Below are 19,229 nucleotides of genomic sequence, written 5' to 3'. Positions count from 1 at the left end.
CAGGGGTGGTTGTGATGATCTCAGCAAAGTACTGAGGAGCCAAGCATGGTTGAGAGAGCAAGAGAGAAAGAGAGTGAGCGAGACAGGGATAGATGGATTAAGGGATGGGTTAATGGGTGAGCAACGATTCTTAAACAAACACAGCTTCAAAGAATAATATTTATTGTCATTCATTCCAAATAGTTTTTAAGAAATTTAATGGGGCCCAGAATCTATCCTCCTATATCCATAATACAGTTTCTCTGAAATGCATGAAATTGTATTTTTCATCACTTCAAATAACATGCACATGAATGAAAAAATAAACAATATTTCTTTATGATGGTTAGACATTTGTCACTAATGACAGACAGAGCGTACTCCTCCTTTCAGTATTTCAGGCCATATCTTCTCCATTACTAGTCTGTTAAATTCATTCATGTGTGGGTTATGTGGCTGACATAGAGCTGGTCACTAATGACAGACAGAGCGTACTCCTCCTTTCAGTATTTCAGGCCATATCTTCTCCATTACTAGTCTGTTAAATTCATTCATGTGTGGGTTATGTGGCTGACATAGAGCTGGTGGAAGAGAGCACAAGAGTGCTCTTGTGGAACAGACAGGTTTAGGTTCTGATCCTCACATGAAGAACTCCACCTCGATAAATAAGGACTACTCAGTGACATTCATACAACCATACTACTTGTAGGGATGACAGCAGCATCTGAATATGTAGGCCTATACTGTATATATAGCTAGCTGTTCATACATTTGTCAGTGGTTCTTGTACAGGCTGTTTAAATACTTCCTGAATTTGCTTTGTCCCTGGAAAACACAGAACGCAAAGATGCATAGTGAATAAACCAACGCCCTGCTACTTGTTATCTGAGCAGTTCTGTATTTTCTATCCTAGTGTACAGTACGAGAGGCTGTCTGTGAAGGGTGTAGAGCAGCAGCCAGAGGGCCTGTATCACAAAGCATCAGAGTAAGAGTGCTGATCCAGGATCAGATCCCCCTCTTATTCATTACGATCTAAAATACAAAACTGATCCTATATCAGCACTCCTACTCTGAATACAAGATCTGAGACTGTATTCACAAAGCAGCTCAGAGTAGGAGTGCTGATATAGGATCATTTTTGCCTTTTAGATCATAATAAATAAGATCATATGAACAGATCCTAGATCAGCGCTCCTATTATGAGATGCTTTGTGGATAGGTGCTCAGGTCATTCTCTAATCTATAGATAGGCAACAGTGCGACAGGAGTAGGGTAGCACGCTAAACACTGTTCCCTTATTACTGTCCCAGAGTGCTAATTATGGCTGATGAGATGGAGGGGAACCTGGTCTACTGTATCTACTGGAGGTTCCGTTCCCCTTCCCCAACACACACAATGGGCTATAGGACACGACACGACACAGCACAGCGGCCTATAGATAGGAAACAGGAGTAGGCTGACAGGAGTATGGTAGCATGCTAAACACTGCCCCCTCATTACTGGCCCAGAGTGCTAATTAAGGCTCATTATGACACACACAGTGCTAATTACAACACACACACTTAGCAGTGGCCTCAAAGCCCAGACATGGGTTCAAATAATATTTGAAATCCTTCCAAATACTTTAAGCCTTTGCTCTAGCCTGCCAGGATTGCCAGATGGGTTGGGTTTGACACTTTTCAGACTATTCTTTTGGTTCCATTGAGCTTGCCTGGTGCAATTGAACCAATAGAATAGTCTCAAAAGTGTCAAACCCAGTCCAGCATTGTGAAAGGATTCTGAATACTCTTTGAACCCAGGTCTGCCTCACAGCCACAAAGCTTGTCTCATTTTCCTGATGGCGTCTTACCTGCAATCTGAACCAGTCCAGCCTCATGCCCCTGAAATCAAACACGTCCCCGTCTTCCACTGTAACACCGACAGAGACAATTCACTCAGATATGGGATCACCATGACACAGGAGGACACAGGAGGGAGGGGAGCGGGAGGAGAGGTGGAGAGCGGCTCAGGCTCCTACTCAGCCCACCATCTGCCCTCCCTCCTTTCATCTGTCCATCACTCAGCCATTACCAAAACAACACCTGTCTACACAGACAAAGGCTTTTAGTGCTTAAGGCTAATATAGATAGATAAAAACATCCAATCATGATTAATTAGACATTTTCTAAACTGGAATATTTACTGTACCGCAACAGAATACATTTAATTGTGTTATAGGTCGGGTCAACATAAAAACAACTACGGTAAGCATTGGCCAATACAAGTAGAGGTTTTTAAACTGGAACATATACAGCAAAAAGATGGCATGAACTCTCTTTTAGGTTGGATCAACAACATGAGTCTAAATGAGAAACTGTATATATTTATGTTATTTCTGTAATATGAGTGGCAGGCCGTGTTAGGTTGAATACCTTGTTTGACGCTGAGGGACGTCATGGTATTGACGAAGGAGGACATGATGATGGACTCATCCTCAGGACAGACGGACAGATTCTAGAGGAGAGCAGAGGAAAGCCTCAGACACTGTTTACAGTAGAATGCTGTGAGGGGATCAACTGAGCAAATACAAGAGAGTTTTACATTGCATATCAGAGAGCGAGATGCCAAGCAAAGAATAACATCAACAAAATACTTGGTCTCCATCTAGTGGTCAGCTCTGCTTTTTTCCCTTCAAAATATCAACCTGCATATGGGTCTTTCCATAAATAAATGGGCCAATGTGTGACATCAGGGTCAACATCTCAAAATGCTTTGATATACAGTGGGGAGAACAAGTATTTGATACACTGCCGATTTTGCAGGTTTTCCTACTTACAAAGCATGTAGATGTCTGTAATTTTTTATCATAGGTACACTTCAACTGTGAGAGATGGAATCGAAAACAAAAATCCAGAATATCACATTGTATGATTTTTAAGTAATTAATTTGCATTTTATTGGTTCTGAGTGTTCTGACCTAACAACATCAGTCAAGCACCAATGCTAACTGGCTAACATTGGCTAGCTTGCTAGCTACTTCCAGGCACACATTAGAGAACAGCTCACTCTGACCATTTTACACACCATAGCAGAGCTGGTTAGGCTTATTTTATGTTTTCCAGAGCGTTGGTGACTGCAACTGTGCAGCTGGCAAAACATTTATTATACCTTTTTCCTAACGTTTACTGACACCGGCCACATTCAACGGGTGTTGAGCGCTCATAAATTCATCAGTTATTCTGCGCTCTGGCACACTCAGACGAGAGTGCTCTAAAATCTACCTGCTACATCTATCAATAGGTGTCGCAGTGACATCATAAACATTATATTTAAATAGTAACTTGCATGTAGTCTTTTGTTTAGGCATGTAGCTAGCAAGTTAAACAATGAACCATAATACCAACTCATATTATGAGTGAATCTGGAGGTAGCTAACCAACCAGGTTCAATGTTAGCTAGCTAATATTAGACTATAACTAGCAATGCAAATGGCTCTGAGATACAAATATTACTACACGTAACGTTACAGTTGAAATTAAAATTACTTTGACAAAGTATATTCTACTGTATCTTAGTCTATGCCACTCTGACATTGCTCTTCCATATATTGATATATTTCTAACTCCATTCCTTACTTAGATTTCTGTGTTTTGGGTATATGTTGTGAAATTGTTAGATATTACTTGTTAGATATTGCTGCACTGTCGGAACTAGAAGCACAAGCATTTCGCTACACCCGCAATAACATCTGCTAAACGCGTGTATGTGACCAATACAATTTGGATGCTTCTCCCTCTCTGTAACGGATGCCATGCTAGCCCTTAGATTGAAGATGTAATGTTTTATACAACAGCCTTCTGTGTATTATCTTTGACTCAGTCTGCATATTTGCAATCAAACGCCAGAATTTCCTCCATCTCCTTAGCTATCATACTCTAATTCCACTGATTTCAAAACTAGGTCCTCCAGAAAGTGGAGAGTTAGAAAGGATTACCTACACATACTGACCAGCTCATACTATAGACAGAAGCACAATACATGGCAGACCAATCCGAACTCATCTCTCTGCATTATCTCAGCCAATCATGGCTAGTGTGAAGGTTGCTCACTTTTTCGTGGCTAAACCAACTAGGCTGGTAATTTAACAATTTTATTTGTATTTACAGATGGCATACAAGTTTGTTATTAAGGCACATGAAAGTTCACGTTCCAGAAGGCATTCCGGCCAAAAAAACATTTAGATTAAAAAAAAAGGTTTATGTTCACATGGCTCCTGTGAAGTAGCGACACATGACATACACCTAGTTTCCTGAAACGAGTCACATTTGTGGAGATCTGAGAGGGATTGTTTGAAGGGTGGTGACATGGTGAGAGCTCCACCGTACCCTCTGAAAGGCTTGGTGAAATTTTGGCAATATTGCTTACACCTGTTCAAATCCTCTCAGATCTCAACAAGTATCTAGGGGTAGGAGCTAGGGGGTGCTTCTGGACAGGACCCCACAATCCTTGAGGTGTTCCAGCTAGTTAGATGTGCAACCACTGACTAACTATAGCTAGGGGAATATCTCTAGTCTATCAATATATACTGTTGTTTTGGCTGTATGGCATCATTTAATAAGATAACCAATGGTTAATTAGGTAGCTAGGATATATCAGTCTGCTAACCATTTACAGTAACAGCAGTTCATTAATAAGTCAATACACATTAAATCTTATGCAGAAATTGAGAAATCTTACTTAATCTTGGCACTGTGGCATGGTATGTGCAGCTATTAACCGATGAATTAATAAATAATTATTTCATAGAATGGAGTTAGAAGGGTGAACTCCTACTTTGAAAGGACAGGAAATATTGGCTTTGCACTTAAACCAATGACAGGCATTCAACATTTAACCCCACCCACATGTGAAAATCAAAATATGAAGTTTTTTGTTTGGTTTTAAATGCAAAAACAAAAAACACATTTTTAGTTTTTTCTATTTATATTAAAAAAAAGAATAAATACGCTGTTTTCACCCTCCCGATTGCTCCATTTGAACTCGGAAATCAAACGAAAAAAACGTACACGGACAGTAAGCTTACCTCAGGAATTGAACTACAACCACAACATTTCGCTACACCCCGCGATAACATCTGTCACATATGTATATGTGACCAATACAATTTGATTTGATCTTGCCAATATTGTCCACGGCTAATTATCTTGACCGCCGTAACAACAGACACCAAAATGTTCTGTCAATTCTCCAGATGAACATTAATTCCCGCACTTTGGCTGTTGTTCAATCGTCTGCAGTATCACACACGATCTTTATCACTTGACTATCATTCAGAAAACCCTTTCCTGAATCAGCTGATGTTGTGCGATAAATTCCCCACGTAACTAAACAGCTACACATAAAAAATGGACATCAAACAAATATTTTGCCGAATTATTTAAGAACCCCGTTAATGCCTGGATATAGCCCTTAGCCGTGGTATATTGGCCACATATCAAAAAACCCCGAGGTTACCTTATTGCTATTATAAACTGTTTACCTACGTAATTAGAGCAGTAAAAATAACTGTTTTGTCATACCCGTGGTATACGGTCTGATATACCATGGCTGTCAGCCAATCAGCATTCAGGGCTCGAACCACCCAGTTTATAATATATAATAAATACTAGGATATTATGAAACAAAGGGATAACATTGACTATTAGTACATCCGAAATTGCACCCTATTCCCTACATAGGTAAACTATTTTTGACCGGAGCTATAGGAACCATTGTCAAAAGTATTGCAATATACGGAATAGGGTGCCATTTGGGAGGCAAACCAATGTTCGCTCCAGAGAGCAGTCTCACCTGTACTAGCTCGTTGAGCACCACGGCGTCAAAGCCAGACAGGTACTGGACGTAGTATCTCTGCATGACAGGACCATACTTCCTCACGTGGGCCCTCAGTTCCTCCATGTAAAAGATCAGCTCTGCAATGTGCCTGAGGACATAGAATAGCAAGAGTTATCTAAAAGAATAGAATAGACCTACACTTCATTAGTATGTTCAATAGTCCTTCACACCATGGCATTCCTTAAAGGGTCATTTTACTCAAAAATGTTCTTTACTTTCTCTGCTTTTGATATTGTCCCACAAAATGGTGCATGTCACCATTCAAGTTAAGACACATCACTTTCAGTCTCCTAATGGCCAAAATTAAGCAAGAACAAAAGTGCCATGAAGAAACATTTTGACACAGACTTTTCAAGGAGGTAAACACAGTGCCACAACATTTCATGAGGGGTAAAGAGAAATCCCATAGTTACAAGTTGAATCAGTAGGATGTGTCTTACTTGTCAATAAAGTCATCTGTGCTCTTCTTCTGGATGTTGTCTGCATGTCGTAGCAGCCAAATGATCTCATCCCGAGCGAATGACAGAGCCATGAACACAAACAGGGCCTACGAAGAGGACAGGAGTCAAGTTATATAGTTACTTTCATCCATCAATTAGTCACGTCTTTCAGGATTTGAATCCTAATCCTCTGATCACTCTACAGTTAGTCCAACTAGCATAATCATGTTAACAAAACTAGAGTGCAGATAGTGCTAGTCCAACTCAACAAAAAAAAGACTAGAAAATAAATGAATATTTTATATTGTCACATACACAGGATAGGTGCAGTGAAATGTGTTGTTTTACAGGGTCAGCCATAGTAGTACCATGGCCCTCGAGTAAATTAGGATTAAGGGCACATTGACCGATTTTTTCCCTCAGGTAATTCAAACCAACAACCTTTCGGTTACTGGCCCAACGCGCTAACCACTAGGCTACATGCTGCCCACTAGTGTTATTATGATGTAACATTATCGTGTTAAGATAAGTAGACAACTGTGGTGTATGTCATGAGCTACAATTTTTCTTCTAGCTTTCAAATAGGCACATTCTTCTCTTCTCCTCTTCCCTGCAACTCTTACTGGGTCCTTACTGTACTAGAGAAAGTAGTGTACTACGTTTTCTGTCAATATACTTTGTAAAATATTGGTTAATAAACAACTCTAAGTGGGGGCCTATAAAATCTGTTTAAAAAAAATATTAAAATTCAGTTATATATTTTCCCAAATTATGTTTCCTCAGTTGTATTTCTTCTGGTTTTTATATATATATATTTTTTTCCACTCTCAAAATTACAATTGTTCATAGAGAACAACAAAATTGGATGTTCTGAGTCCATGTCAATGCTCAACTCATATCTGAATAAAACATTTTTGTGCATCTGGCCATTTAATTGTGAATCTATCGAGTGAGGAGTGCAGTCTAGCGATGGTTCTGCAAAGTTAGAAAATAACAAATAATAGACACAAATTATATACTTACTCATTATATACCTCGGCCGGTTACGACAGAGCCTGGGCGTGAACCCAGAGTCTCTGGTGGCACAGCTGGAGCTGCAGTACAGCGCCCTTAACCACTGCGTCACCCGGGAGGCCGGGATAATGTTAATGTTGCATTGATTAGATAGTACCTCGGAGATGTGATGTCTGATACTTGTGAGATGTGTTTATGACAGTTTGCGGTGGAACATGTGAAAATTGTATCTATTTTCAGAGTCGTTTGGCGTGCTACTCAATAGGTGGACCTGTTGGAGACCCCTGGTCTAATGTAACATTACCATAACTAGAGAGCAGTAGTGTGGTATTTTAGGGCCCAGTAATCTAGATTGTGTTAGTCCAACTCCCATTACCATATTAACACAACTAGAGCAGTATTGCAGTGTTATTTGTGTAACACACGGGATATAAACTCAGGTCTCCCACTGGAGCAACCAACGTCTTAGACCGTTAGACCAAGAGGAAATTTCTTCTTACTCTGAAGGCAGACACTGGATTTGAAGCTCGCAGGCGGGGCTATGAGCAACCCCCTCTCTATGGGGGTGCCACAGGGTTCAATTCTCGGGCCGACTCTTTTCTCTGTATATATCAATGATGTTGCTCTTGCTGCGGGCGATTCCCTGATCCACCTCTACTCAGACGACACCATTCTGTATACTTCCGGCCCGTCCTTGGACACTGTGCTATCTAACCTCCAAACGAGCTTCAATGCCATACAACACTCCTTCCGTGGCCTCCAACTGCTCTTAAACGCTAGTAAAACCAAATGCATGCTTTTCAACCTTTCGCTGCCTGCACCCGCATGCCCGACTAGCATCACCACCCTGGATGGTTCTGACCTAGAATATGTGGACATCTATAAGTACCTAGGTGTCTGGCTAGACTGTAAACTCTCCTTCCAGACTCATATCAAACATCTCCAATCTAGAATTCTATTCCGCAACAAAGCCTCCTTCACTCACGCCGCCAAACTTACCCTAGTAAAACTGACTATCTTACCGATCCTCGACTTCGGCGATGTCATCTACAAAATAGCTTCCAACACTCTACTCAGCAAACTGGATGCAGTTTATAACAGTGTCATCCGTTTTGTTACTAAAGCACCGTATACCACCCACCACTGCGACCTGCATGCTCTAGTCGGCTGGCCCTCGCTACATATTCGTCGCCAGACCCACTGGCTCCAGGTCATCTACAAGTCCATGCTAAGTAAAGCTCCGCCTTATCTCAGTTCACTGGTCATGATGGCAACACCCACTCGTAGCACGCGCTCCAGCAGGTATATCTCACTGATCATCCCTAGAGCCAACACCTCATTTGGCCGCCTTTCGTTCCAGTTCTCTGCTGCCTGTGACTGGAACGAATTGCAAAAATCGCTGAAGTTGGAGACTTTTATCTCCCTCACCAATTTCAAACATCTGCTATCTGAGCAGCTAACCGATCGCTGCAGCTGTACATAGTCTATCGGTAAATAGCCCACCCAATTTTACCTACCTCATCCCTATACTGTTTTTATTTATTTACTTTTCTGCTCTTTTGCACACCAATATCTCTACCTGTACATGACCATCTGATCATTTATCACTCCAGTGTCATTTATCACTCCACTCCAATTATTCGCCTACCTCCTCATGCCTTTTGCACACAATGTATATAGACTCTCTTTTTTTTCTACTGTGTTATTGACTTGTTAATTGTTTACTCCATGTGTTGTCTGTTCACACTGCTATGCTTTATCTTGGCCAGGTCGCAGTTGCAAATGAGAACTTGTTCTCAACTAGCCTACCTGGTTAAATAAAGGTGAAATAAAATACATTAAATAAAACCCTGCCCGACTCGTGTCCGCTACATTAGTCTTATGTAACATTATCATGTTAACACAACTAGAGAGCAGTCGCGCAGCAGGGTAGGTGAAGAGCCGTCATTAAGTGGCAACACTCCTAGCAGGAGTCACACATACAAATCTTCCCACTTAAGACTGGGGTTCAATCCCTGTGTCCACCCTTCCCACTGTTTCTCCCACCTGCCGTACCCCCATCTGATTTCCATACTGTCTAAATAAAAAAAGTGTCAAAATACCAAAATAGAGCACTAGTACAGTACCTTAGGCCCTAGTAACCCTGGCTGGTCAGATAGGACTGTGGCCAGCTCCTTCAAGGCAGATCTCAGGAACTTGCGTCTTTCTCTGTGCATCAAACCTCTGTAACAAAACAAAAACAAATCGGCAACAATTTCATAATGAGAGGATACTGTGACAAATACCAGTTAAAACCTCTTGGTGCAATAAGATGCATTTATGAGGCACTTACGCATGTGACAGAGCTTGTTCTTTGCACTCTTTGATGTCATTCACACGCTTGTTGTAGCTATGAAATGAAAAGGGAGAATAGTTAACATACCTACTCACACACACACTTAACAGCTGTCTGGGAATATGCTCAAACTATACCCATTGAGCATGCTTTTCAGTCCAGGATTACGCTTAATCTGGCTTCAGGAAACTAGCTCAGAAAGTTAGTGTCCCTCACCCGCGGATGTTGATGAACAGGTCCTCAGCAGCCTTATGGATGTGGAACACCTCGTCTCTGAAGAGACAGAGGCAGGTGCTGCTCTGAAGAGCCAGCTTCCACAGGCTCAGAGCTGCCTGATCACTGTTCAGGACCCCGTGACATAAAATGAAGCCAACTGACAATCAAAAGTTAGAGTCAGATAGAAAGTTACAGAAATAGGATTTTGAACAGTATTTGTGCAGAATGAGAATATTTCAACTGATTTATATTTTTTAAAGTGTTGTATGACTTCACAAGCCTGTACCTGAACAATGAATTACAATTAAAAACGATCACACTCCCCCTTCCCTCCAATGGTATAAACCTATTAAATCAATTACATCAGACTCCACTCTATGCACACATCCAGGCTGCATCACATCCGGCCGTGATTGGGAGTCCCATAGGGCGGCGCACAATTGGCCCAGCGTCGTCCGGGTTTGGCCGGGGTAGGCCGTCATTGTAAATAAGAATTTGTTCTTAACTGACCTGCCTAGTTAAATAAAGGTTAAATAAAAACAAACACTTACAAACTATCCACTTCTCCATGGCGTCCAGGGACAAGTATTCACAGGGCATCTAGAACAAATCAGAATCATAGGTAAATGCACATGCCTGTGAGCAGAAAATGGTGTGATTTGAGAGATGTGGGACTAGCAACACCATAGTAATGGGTTAAACTCCTGCGGGGATCACATTACTGTACACACCCACTGTACTGTACACATCCCTTTGGATCAAAACTAAGTGGAATATGCTATATATTGGGTTCTCACTGTGTCTGACTGGGCTGGGTTGAGCATGGTGCTGGGTGCACTGATGAGACTGAGTAGCTGTGCGTTCCTCCACTGGTCAGCAGACAGGTTTCTCCTGGGGTACACCATCTGGAGGGAGAGCAGGGCGTCTGACAACGACTACAGGGGAGGGAGGAGAGAGAGATATATTGGTTTATGACAGTTAATAATAACTTTCATGAACAAGCATTAATCAACTATTTATACATTTATAAAACTGTATGAGCAATATATGCATACATAATCATTGCTTAAGCATCAAAGTTATTGTAAAGTGTAACCGAAAGTTATATTATAAATTGTAACCAAAATATGTATTTTCATTGTCAGTGCTCAGGAAAAGAACATGAAATGTTGAGAAACAGGTGACACTTTATATTCACCTTCCCATGGGGAACAAACTCCTCCATCATCTTTTTCAGCGGGTTCTCGTAGTCAACAATCATCTGTCCCAGCCTCGGGTACTCTCGATCACTAAATAAAAAAATAAATACAAATAAAGATGTTGTTGACATTGGTAGTTCTCAGGTGTATCTAAACTAGGTCTAAACTAGGTCTGTAACTACCATACAATGTTTTAAGAATGCATTTTTATATTACTGCGTGATTTTAATATACGGCCACTGTCAATTGGTATAACAGTACGTTAACATTGTGTTAAAGTATGATCTTAATATTATTTTACAGGGATGGTGCAAATGCAGATTGAACATTTCAGAGATGAGCCAGAGAAAGGACATAGACCGGAAGAGACACCACCCCACATACCTTGATCCATGTGTCATTTCATGGGCATAGTTGTAGAGGCCAATGATAGCTTTCCTCTCTTCAATCCGAGACAATAGCATCATTAGGTTAGTGTAGGTCACTACTAAGTCAAGGTAGTTCTTGGTCAGGTCAAAGTTTACAGTCTGTAAAAAAGAGATATGGGAACAAAAATAGAATCTACATCCAAACTATTAAATCTGAACCTAAAAACATTTCAATCTACAATGCCTTCAGAAAGTATTCACACACCTTAACTTTTTCCACATTTTGTTGTGTTACACCTGAATTAAAAATGGATTAACTGTAGATATTTTTGTCACTGGCCTACACACAATAGCCCATAATGTCAAAGGGGAATTATGTTTTTAGAAATGTTTGAGTCAATAAGTACTCAACCTCTTTGTTATGGCAAGCCTAAAGTTCAGGAGTAAAAATGTGCTTTAAAAAAGTTGCATAATAAGTTGCATGGACTCTGTGTGCAATTATAGTGTTTAACATGACTACCTCATCTCTGTGCCCTACACATTCAATTATCTGTAAAGTCCCTCAGTCGAGCAGTGAATTTCAAACACAGATTCAACCAGAAAGACCAGGTAGGTTTTCCAATGCCTCGCAAAGAAGGGCACCTATTGGTTGATGGGTAAAACATTTTAAAAAGCAGACATTGACTATCCCTTAGAGCATGGTGAAGCTATTAATTACACTTTGTATGGTGTATTAATACACCCAGTCACTATAATGACACAGGCATCCTTCCTAACTGAGTTGCCAGAGAGGAAGGAAACCCGCTCAGGGATTTCACCACGAGGCCAATGGTGGCTTTAAAACAGTTACAGAGTTTAATGGCTATGATAGGAAAAAAAACTGAGAATGGATCAACAACATTATAGTTACTCCACAATACTAAGCTAATTGACAGAGTGAAAAGAAAGATTCCTCTACAGAATACAAATATTCCAAAACATGCATCCTGTTTGCAACAAGGCACTAAAGTATTACTGACAGAATTTGGCAAAGCAATTCAAGCAATTTTTGTCCAGAACACAAACTGTTATGTTTGGGGCAAATCCAAAATAACACATTACTGAGTTCCACTCTACATATTTTCAAGCATTGTGGTGGCTGCATGATGTTATGGGTATGCTTGTAATCGTTAAGAACTGGGGAGTTTTTCAGGATAAAAAATAAACGGAATGGAGCTAAGCAGGCAAAATCCCAGAGAAAAACCTGGTTCAGTCTGCTTTCCATCAGACACTGGGAGATTAATTCACCTTTTAGCAGGACAATAACCTAAAACACAAGGCCAAATCTACACTGAGTTGCTTACCAAGAAAACAGTGAACGTTCCTGAGTGGATGAGTTACAGTTTTGACTTAAATCTACTTGAAAATCTATATCAAGACCTGAAAATAGTTGTCTAGCAATGATCAGCACTCAATTTGACAGAGCTTGAAGAAATTTGAAAAGAACAATGGGCAAATGTTGCACAATCCAAGTGTGGAAAGCTCTTAAGAGACTTACACAGAATGACAAAGATGTAATCACGGCCAAAGATGCTTCTACATAGTATTGACTTAGGGGTGTGAATACTTAAATTAGATATTTTTGTATTTCATTTTCAATACATTTGCTAAAATTTCAAAAAACATGTTTTCCCTTTGTCATTATGGGGTATTGTGTGTAGATTGGTGAGAATTATACTCAATTTTGAATCCAGGCTGTAACACAATAAAATGTGGAATAGGTCAAGGGGTATGAACACTTTCTGAAGGTAAGAGTTCAGGTGGGCCTCCGCTTAAGCAAACAAAGGAAAGGAGGGGTGCTAAATAACAAAGACAAAAATCATGAAAATGGCTTACCAAGAAAAACATCCAAAAGGACTAATTCTACTTTCTGAAGGCAGTGTATGAAATATAATCTTTGAGAAAACATTTGAGAAAGCATCCTGTAATTACATGCTATGTACAGGTCAATGTGCCTTATAACTTACAATATCAAAGAAGACTTGGCAAGCATCGATAGTGTTCAGTAGCTCACAGACATGGTCCTGGAAGGAGAGAAAGATATTAGACGGATGTACATTTTACAGTATAGTAACTTGATGATAAGTAACTATTATTTGTGATGGATTATCATTATATATGTACAGTCAGGGTTGAGGAGTAACGTAACTGTAATCTGTAACGTTACCAGCTAAAATATTGTAATCAGATTACAGATACTTTTGAAAAACTAGATGATTACTTCCGAGGATTACTTTTAAATTCAGAAAGAATGTTTGCTCAATGACATTCAAATCAGCATTGAAAAAAGGCAAGTTTGTTCCACCTGAGTGAGTCTGACCATAAATCAGAGACCACTATGATGACACACCAAATGTGTAGTTGGATCGCGGGAAAAGAGCAGGAATGGGCTTTTGTAGGCTACAGTCCAACACGTCTTCCAATGGTGCGACTGCTGTCGGCATCCAAAGATTATCCAACTTGAATAAACACTTGGAGGTAAAGATGACAGCAGTGGTATAGTCTATGGCGATACGGATATCACTTATTATTGATATCTACATAGCGCATTGATGTGAGTCACACTGCTGCTCTCTCATTTAGCTATTTGCGCCTTACGAATTGTGGTTGTTGTTGATGGCTGTTCACATACCTAATTTTAATAATAATGGTTGAATTCAACAAGTTCAAGCTGCCTATAAATCATTGTTTTTGAAACTAGTGGCTTTTATTGCTCAATCTAATTCATGCTGCTAACAAACAAACAAAATCCATAGGTCTAATGGACACATGCTAAAACTCACACACTTTTGATAGACTTAAAGGGGCAATCTGTAGTTGCTACATCCATTTTTGGACGTATAAATATATATCTATATATCCATTGATTCTTGAAGAATATAACTTATAAATGCCTCATGAGCTTAGTTCAACTGTCACACTACATGATAACCCAAAATGTAAACAAACACTATATAGTCTCATAACATGGTTAAAACAATTTTGATATCATGGATGGTCAGTCCTTGCATCCATAGCTATGTCTATTCATCTGAGAGTGGTTTATTTCTCCAGGCCCATCCCTCAGCTTTTCACCAAAACAGAGACAGGGAGACCGTTTTGCTATAGTTTCCTCTGTGGATTTGCCCTTTAAACATTCCATGAGCGTAGCATTTATTTTTCAACTCGAATCAATGAGCCCAATCAGTCCTCCATGACAACAAAAATCATAAACAACAGTGTAGGGCTGGCCAATAAGTCCTTAGTTGTGGGGTTATGCTCAGGTAAAAACAATTTGGCTAATCTATACTTCCATATTTCCAGGTCCTATTCTTGGAGATCAAGCGATATAACATTTATTGGAATGACTGGAATTCTGATAGACTTTGGTTTTTAATGTTAAGATATAAGATATTCTCTTTTTTCACTACATTGAATGATGCTTAGTTGCACATACCTTAAATTCCATCACATCTACGAATGTGAAGTAATACAACGCTAAATTCTTAAGGATTTCAGACTTCTCTTTTTGTAGTTGTGCAAGCTGTTGCTGTAGAAGTAAAGAAAAACATGGTTGTAAACTGAAACATTTTGTTTTTATATTCAAGTTCAACTTTGCAGGACACACAAAGCTTCATGGTATGGATAATGAATGATGAGCACAGTAAAATAGGCTGATGGAATCTGGTAGTAACATCTTATACTTCATCATGAATTTGTTCCCATTGCCATCTGTGCTTGGTAGTGCATGTTTTCTCTGGATAGTGTAAGTGGTCTCAATCTGTTAACATCCCGTGATATCCTGAGAAATACTACCAAGGATATCACACAACAGGTCAGGGTGACATTTTGACAACTCAAAAACGTAGAGCTCTAAGTAAAAAACTTTATTATTTCAAAATACTCATGTTGCGCTTGATAACTTCTCTGCATTTTAGCACTGTCACAATGGGGCCTTTATTTAGCAAATGATAGCCTCTCACAAACCAAATGTGAAGTCATGTTGGCTGGATTGTTATCTTTGGTGTGCATCCCAATTGGCACCCTATTCCTATTCCCTATTCCTTATGTAGAGCGCTTCTTTTGACCATGGCCAATAGGGCTCTTGGTTAAAAGTACTGCACTATATTGAGAATAGGGTGCCATTTGTTAGACAGCCCTGGTCTCTTTCCCTACAACATAAATGTTACTTATTCTATTTTTCAAACAAAAACCTACAAAATTTTACCTAACAGTTAACTGTTACCTAGCAGTATAGAAACACTTGAATGATCTTGAGGTGTGAAAGATGATAAAAACATGAATCATTAGCAATATTACTTAAACAAGAATCTACTAAATAGAAAATAAGAGAACATGCAAAACATAGAAAAAAGTCATAGGCTGCGGATCTGACTTTAATGGACCCTTCTTCCCGACAGCTAAAAGTCCTAAGCTTCTGCGCATGTGCGGGATTCTGTACTTCACACTCAGTCTCTGCTCTACTCGTAGACAACCTCCTTTCACATGTCTACTGTCAATTATGAATGATAATTCATTCAAGTTTTACCGGTGAAACATCCACGCAGCATCTGAATACCAATGCAAGTTATGCACTTAGATCTTCTTGAGGTATAGCGTTGTTTAGAAGCAGAACAGTGTTGTGTTGTTTTGAATTACAGTGCATTCGGAAAGTATTCCTACACCTTGACATTTTTTCACAATTTGTTAAGTTACAGCTTCATTCGAAAATGGATTAAATTATTTTTCTCCCTCATCAACCTACACACAATACCCCATAATGACAAAGCGAAAACAGGTTAAGAAATGTTTGCAAATTTATTACAAAAAACAGAAATACCTTATAAGAAATACCCTATTTAAATATCTTATTTACATAAGTATTCAGACCCTTTGCTATGCGACTCGAAATTGAGCTCAGGTGTATCCTGTTTTCATCCTTGAAATGTTTCTACAACTTGATTGGAGTCCCCCTGTGGTAAATTCAATTGATTGGACATGATTTGGAAAGGCACACACCCGACTATATACAGACCTGGCCAAATGTTTTGAGAATGACACAAAAATTAATTGTCAAAGTCTGCTGCCTCAGTTTGTATGATGGCAATTTGCATATACTCCAGAATGTTATGAAGAGTGATCAGATGAATTGCAATTAATTGCAAAGTCCCTTTTTGCCATGCAAATGAACTGAATCCCCCAAAAACATTTCCACTGCATTTCAGCCCTGCCACAAAAGGACCAGCTGACATCATGTCAGTGAATCTCTCGTTAACACAGGTGTGAGTGTTGATGAGGACAAGGCTGGACATCACTCTGTCATGCTGATTGAGTTTGAATAACAGACTGGAAGCTTCAAAAGGAGGGTGGCGCTTGGAATCATTGTTCTTCCTCTGTCAACCACAGTTACTTGCAAGGAAACATGTGCCATCATCATTGCTTTGCACAAAAAGGGCTTCACAGGCAAGGATATTGCTGCCAGTAAGATTGCACCTAAATCAACCATTTATCGGATCATCAAGAACTTCAAGGAGAGCGGTTCAATTGTTGTGAAGAAGGCTTCAGGGCGCCCAAGAAAGTCCAGCAAGCACCAGGACCGTCTTCTAAAGTTGATTCAGCTGCGGGATCGGGGCACCACCCGTACAGAGCTTGCTCAGGAATGGCAGCAGGCAGGTGTGAGTGCATCTGCACGCACAGTGAGGTGAAGATTTTTGGAGGATGGCCGGGTGTCAAGAAGGGCAGCAAAGATGCCACTTCTCTCCAGGAAAAACATCAGGGACAGACTGATATTCTGCAAAAGGTACAGGGATTAGACTGCTGAGGACTGGTTTTAAGTCATTTTCTCTGATGAATCCCCTTTCCGATTGTTTGGGGCATCCAGAAAAAAGCTTGTCCGGAGAAGACAATGTGAGCGCTACCATCAGTCCTGTGTCATGCAATTTGCAAACATTTCTTAACCTGTTTTCGCTGCTTTGTCATTATGGGGTATTGTGTGTAGGTTGATGAGGGAGAAAAGTAATTTAATCCATTTTCTAATTAAGCTGTAACTTAACAAAAGCATCCTGAGACCATTCATGTGTGGGGTTGCTTCTCAGCCAAGGGAGTGGGCTCACTCACAATTTTGCCGAAGAACACAGCCACGAATAAAGAATGGTACCAACACATCCTCCGAGAGCAACTTCTCCCAACCATCCAGGAACAGTTTGGTGACGAACAATGCCTTTTCCAGCACGATGGAGCACCTTGCCATAAGGAAAAAGTGATAACTAATTGGCTCGCGGAACAAAACATCGATATTTTGGGTCCATGGCCAGGAAACTCCCCAGACCTTAATCTAATTGAGAACTTGTGGTCAATCCTCAAGAGGCGGGTGGACAAACAAAACCCCACAAATTCTGACAAACTCCAAGCATTGATTATGCAAGAATGGGCTGCCATCAATCAGGATGTGGCCCAGAAGATAATTGACCACATGCCAGGGCGGATTGCAGAGGTTTTGAAAAAGAAGGGTCAACACTGCAAATATCGACTCTTTGCGTCAACTTCATATAATTGTCAATAAAAGCGTTTGACACTTATGAAATGCTTGTAATTATACTTCAGTATTCCATAGTAACATCTGACAAAAAATATCTAAAGACACTGAAGCGGCAAACTTCGTGGAAATTAATATTTGTCTCATTCTCAAAACTTTTGGCCACGACTGTAAGGTCCCACAGTTGACAGAGCATGTCAGTGCAAAAACCAAGCCATAAGGTCGAAGGAATTGTCCCTAGAGCACCGAGACAGGATTGTGTCAAGGCACAGATCTGGGGAAGGTTACCAAAACATTTCCACACAGTGGCCTCCATCATTTTTAAATGGAAGAAGTTTGGAACCAGCAAGACTCCTAGAGCTGGCCGCCCGGCCAAACTGAGCAATCGGGGGAGAAGGGCATCGGTCAGCGAGGTGACCAAGAACCCGATGGTCACTCTGACAGAGCTCTAGAGTTCTTCTGTGGAAGGACAACCATCTCTGCAGACGGAAGCCACTCCTCAGTAAAAGGCACATGACAGCCCAATTTGGCAGCATTTCAAACTCATAAAAAGACACACCCTCGTCCACTTAGCCTCGCCTTATGCCCTTGGGGGACTCCCCGTCACCATCTTGGACGTCGGTCCAAATGATTAGCCAAACAAGGGGAGTTTGCAACGTAAGCCCCTCAGCCCTCGTTTTTGATCTAGTTTGCGAATGTACAATTATGTTCACTTCAGGGCCTGAAACGCCTCATAATTCAATTTGCGATGATTGTACATTCGCTAAGAAAAGTCAGCCGAAATGTTAAACTTCAACGTCACTATGGATAAGTCAACATACAAGTGTAAGTAAAAAATGAATGTAAAAGGTTAGAAATTGTGCTACTAATGCACATGACGGCACAAACACGTCTCGTAAACGTAATGATGTTTTTATTTGGTTTATTTGGTTATTTGGAAATTGTAGAAATAAAAAAAAATTCTTCTTCAGATGTTTCAGCTAGGCAGGCTAACGTTAGTTAGCTAATTAATTTGCTAGCTATCATACAGTAGGCATATATTATTAATTATATAGTTAATATAAGTAGACATGCAATCATAATTGACTGTAGCGCATATAAAGCACCCACAAGCTAAGGGCGTCTGAAAACACAATCATCGCGGGATGAACGTGCGACGAATTTCCAGGCAAGGGCAGTCCATTTAAAAATAATTCCTTCCTCCATCGCCCTGCAAGTGTATACTCGTCAGACGTCATCAGAAGTGTCCAC

The 19,229-nt window shown here is 40.3% G+C and overlaps 1 protein-coding gene across 7 annotated transcripts in view; it reads right to left on the bottom strand.

The window, feature by feature from the left end:
* Window positions 1-19,229, bottom strand: part of LOC115111459 (nck-associated protein 1) — a 56,617-nt gene that overhangs the window by 26,026 nt on the left and 11,362 nt on the right. For 3 of the 7 annotated variants that reach the window (XM_029637524.2, XM_029637515.2, XM_029637552.2), the window contains 13 exons: window positions 14,901-14,993; window positions 13,432-13,488; window positions 11,442-11,584; window positions 11,057-11,147; window positions 10,656-10,793; window positions 10,410-10,458; window positions 9,859-10,015; window positions 9,640-9,696; window positions 9,434-9,530; window positions 6,294-6,400; window positions 5,809-5,941; window positions 2,392-2,472; window positions 1,829-1,897 (listed from right to left, as the gene is read on the bottom strand). In XM_029637524.2, coding sequence (XP_029493384.1) covers window positions 1,829-1,897; window positions 2,392-2,472; window positions 5,809-5,941; window positions 6,294-6,400; window positions 9,434-9,530; window positions 9,640-9,696; window positions 9,859-10,015; window positions 10,410-10,458; window positions 10,656-10,793; window positions 11,057-11,147; window positions 11,442-11,584; window positions 13,432-13,488; window positions 14,901-14,993 — 1,272 coding nt within the window. Of the gene's footprint in view, window positions 1-1,828; window positions 1,898-2,390; window positions 2,473-5,808; window positions 5,942-6,293; window positions 6,401-9,433; window positions 9,531-9,639; window positions 9,697-9,858; window positions 10,016-10,409; window positions 10,459-10,655; window positions 10,794-11,056; window positions 11,148-11,441; window positions 11,585-13,431; window positions 13,489-14,900; window positions 14,994-19,229 lie in introns of all 7 variants that reach the window. The other 4 variants (XM_029637544.2, XM_029637570.2, XM_029637534.2 and 1 more) reach the window with 3 other exon arrangements.

The sequence above is a fragment of the Oncorhynchus nerka genome, linkage group LG3, assembly GCF_034236695.1.
Source record: "Oncorhynchus nerka isolate Pitt River linkage group LG3, Oner_Uvic_2.0, whole genome shotgun sequence".
NCBI classification, from domain to species: domain Eukaryota; kingdom Metazoa; phylum Chordata; class Actinopteri; order Salmoniformes; family Salmonidae; genus Oncorhynchus; species Oncorhynchus nerka.
The sequence above is the reverse complement of the archived record's forward strand: the minus strand, read 5'-3'. Positions and strand labels throughout refer to the sequence as shown.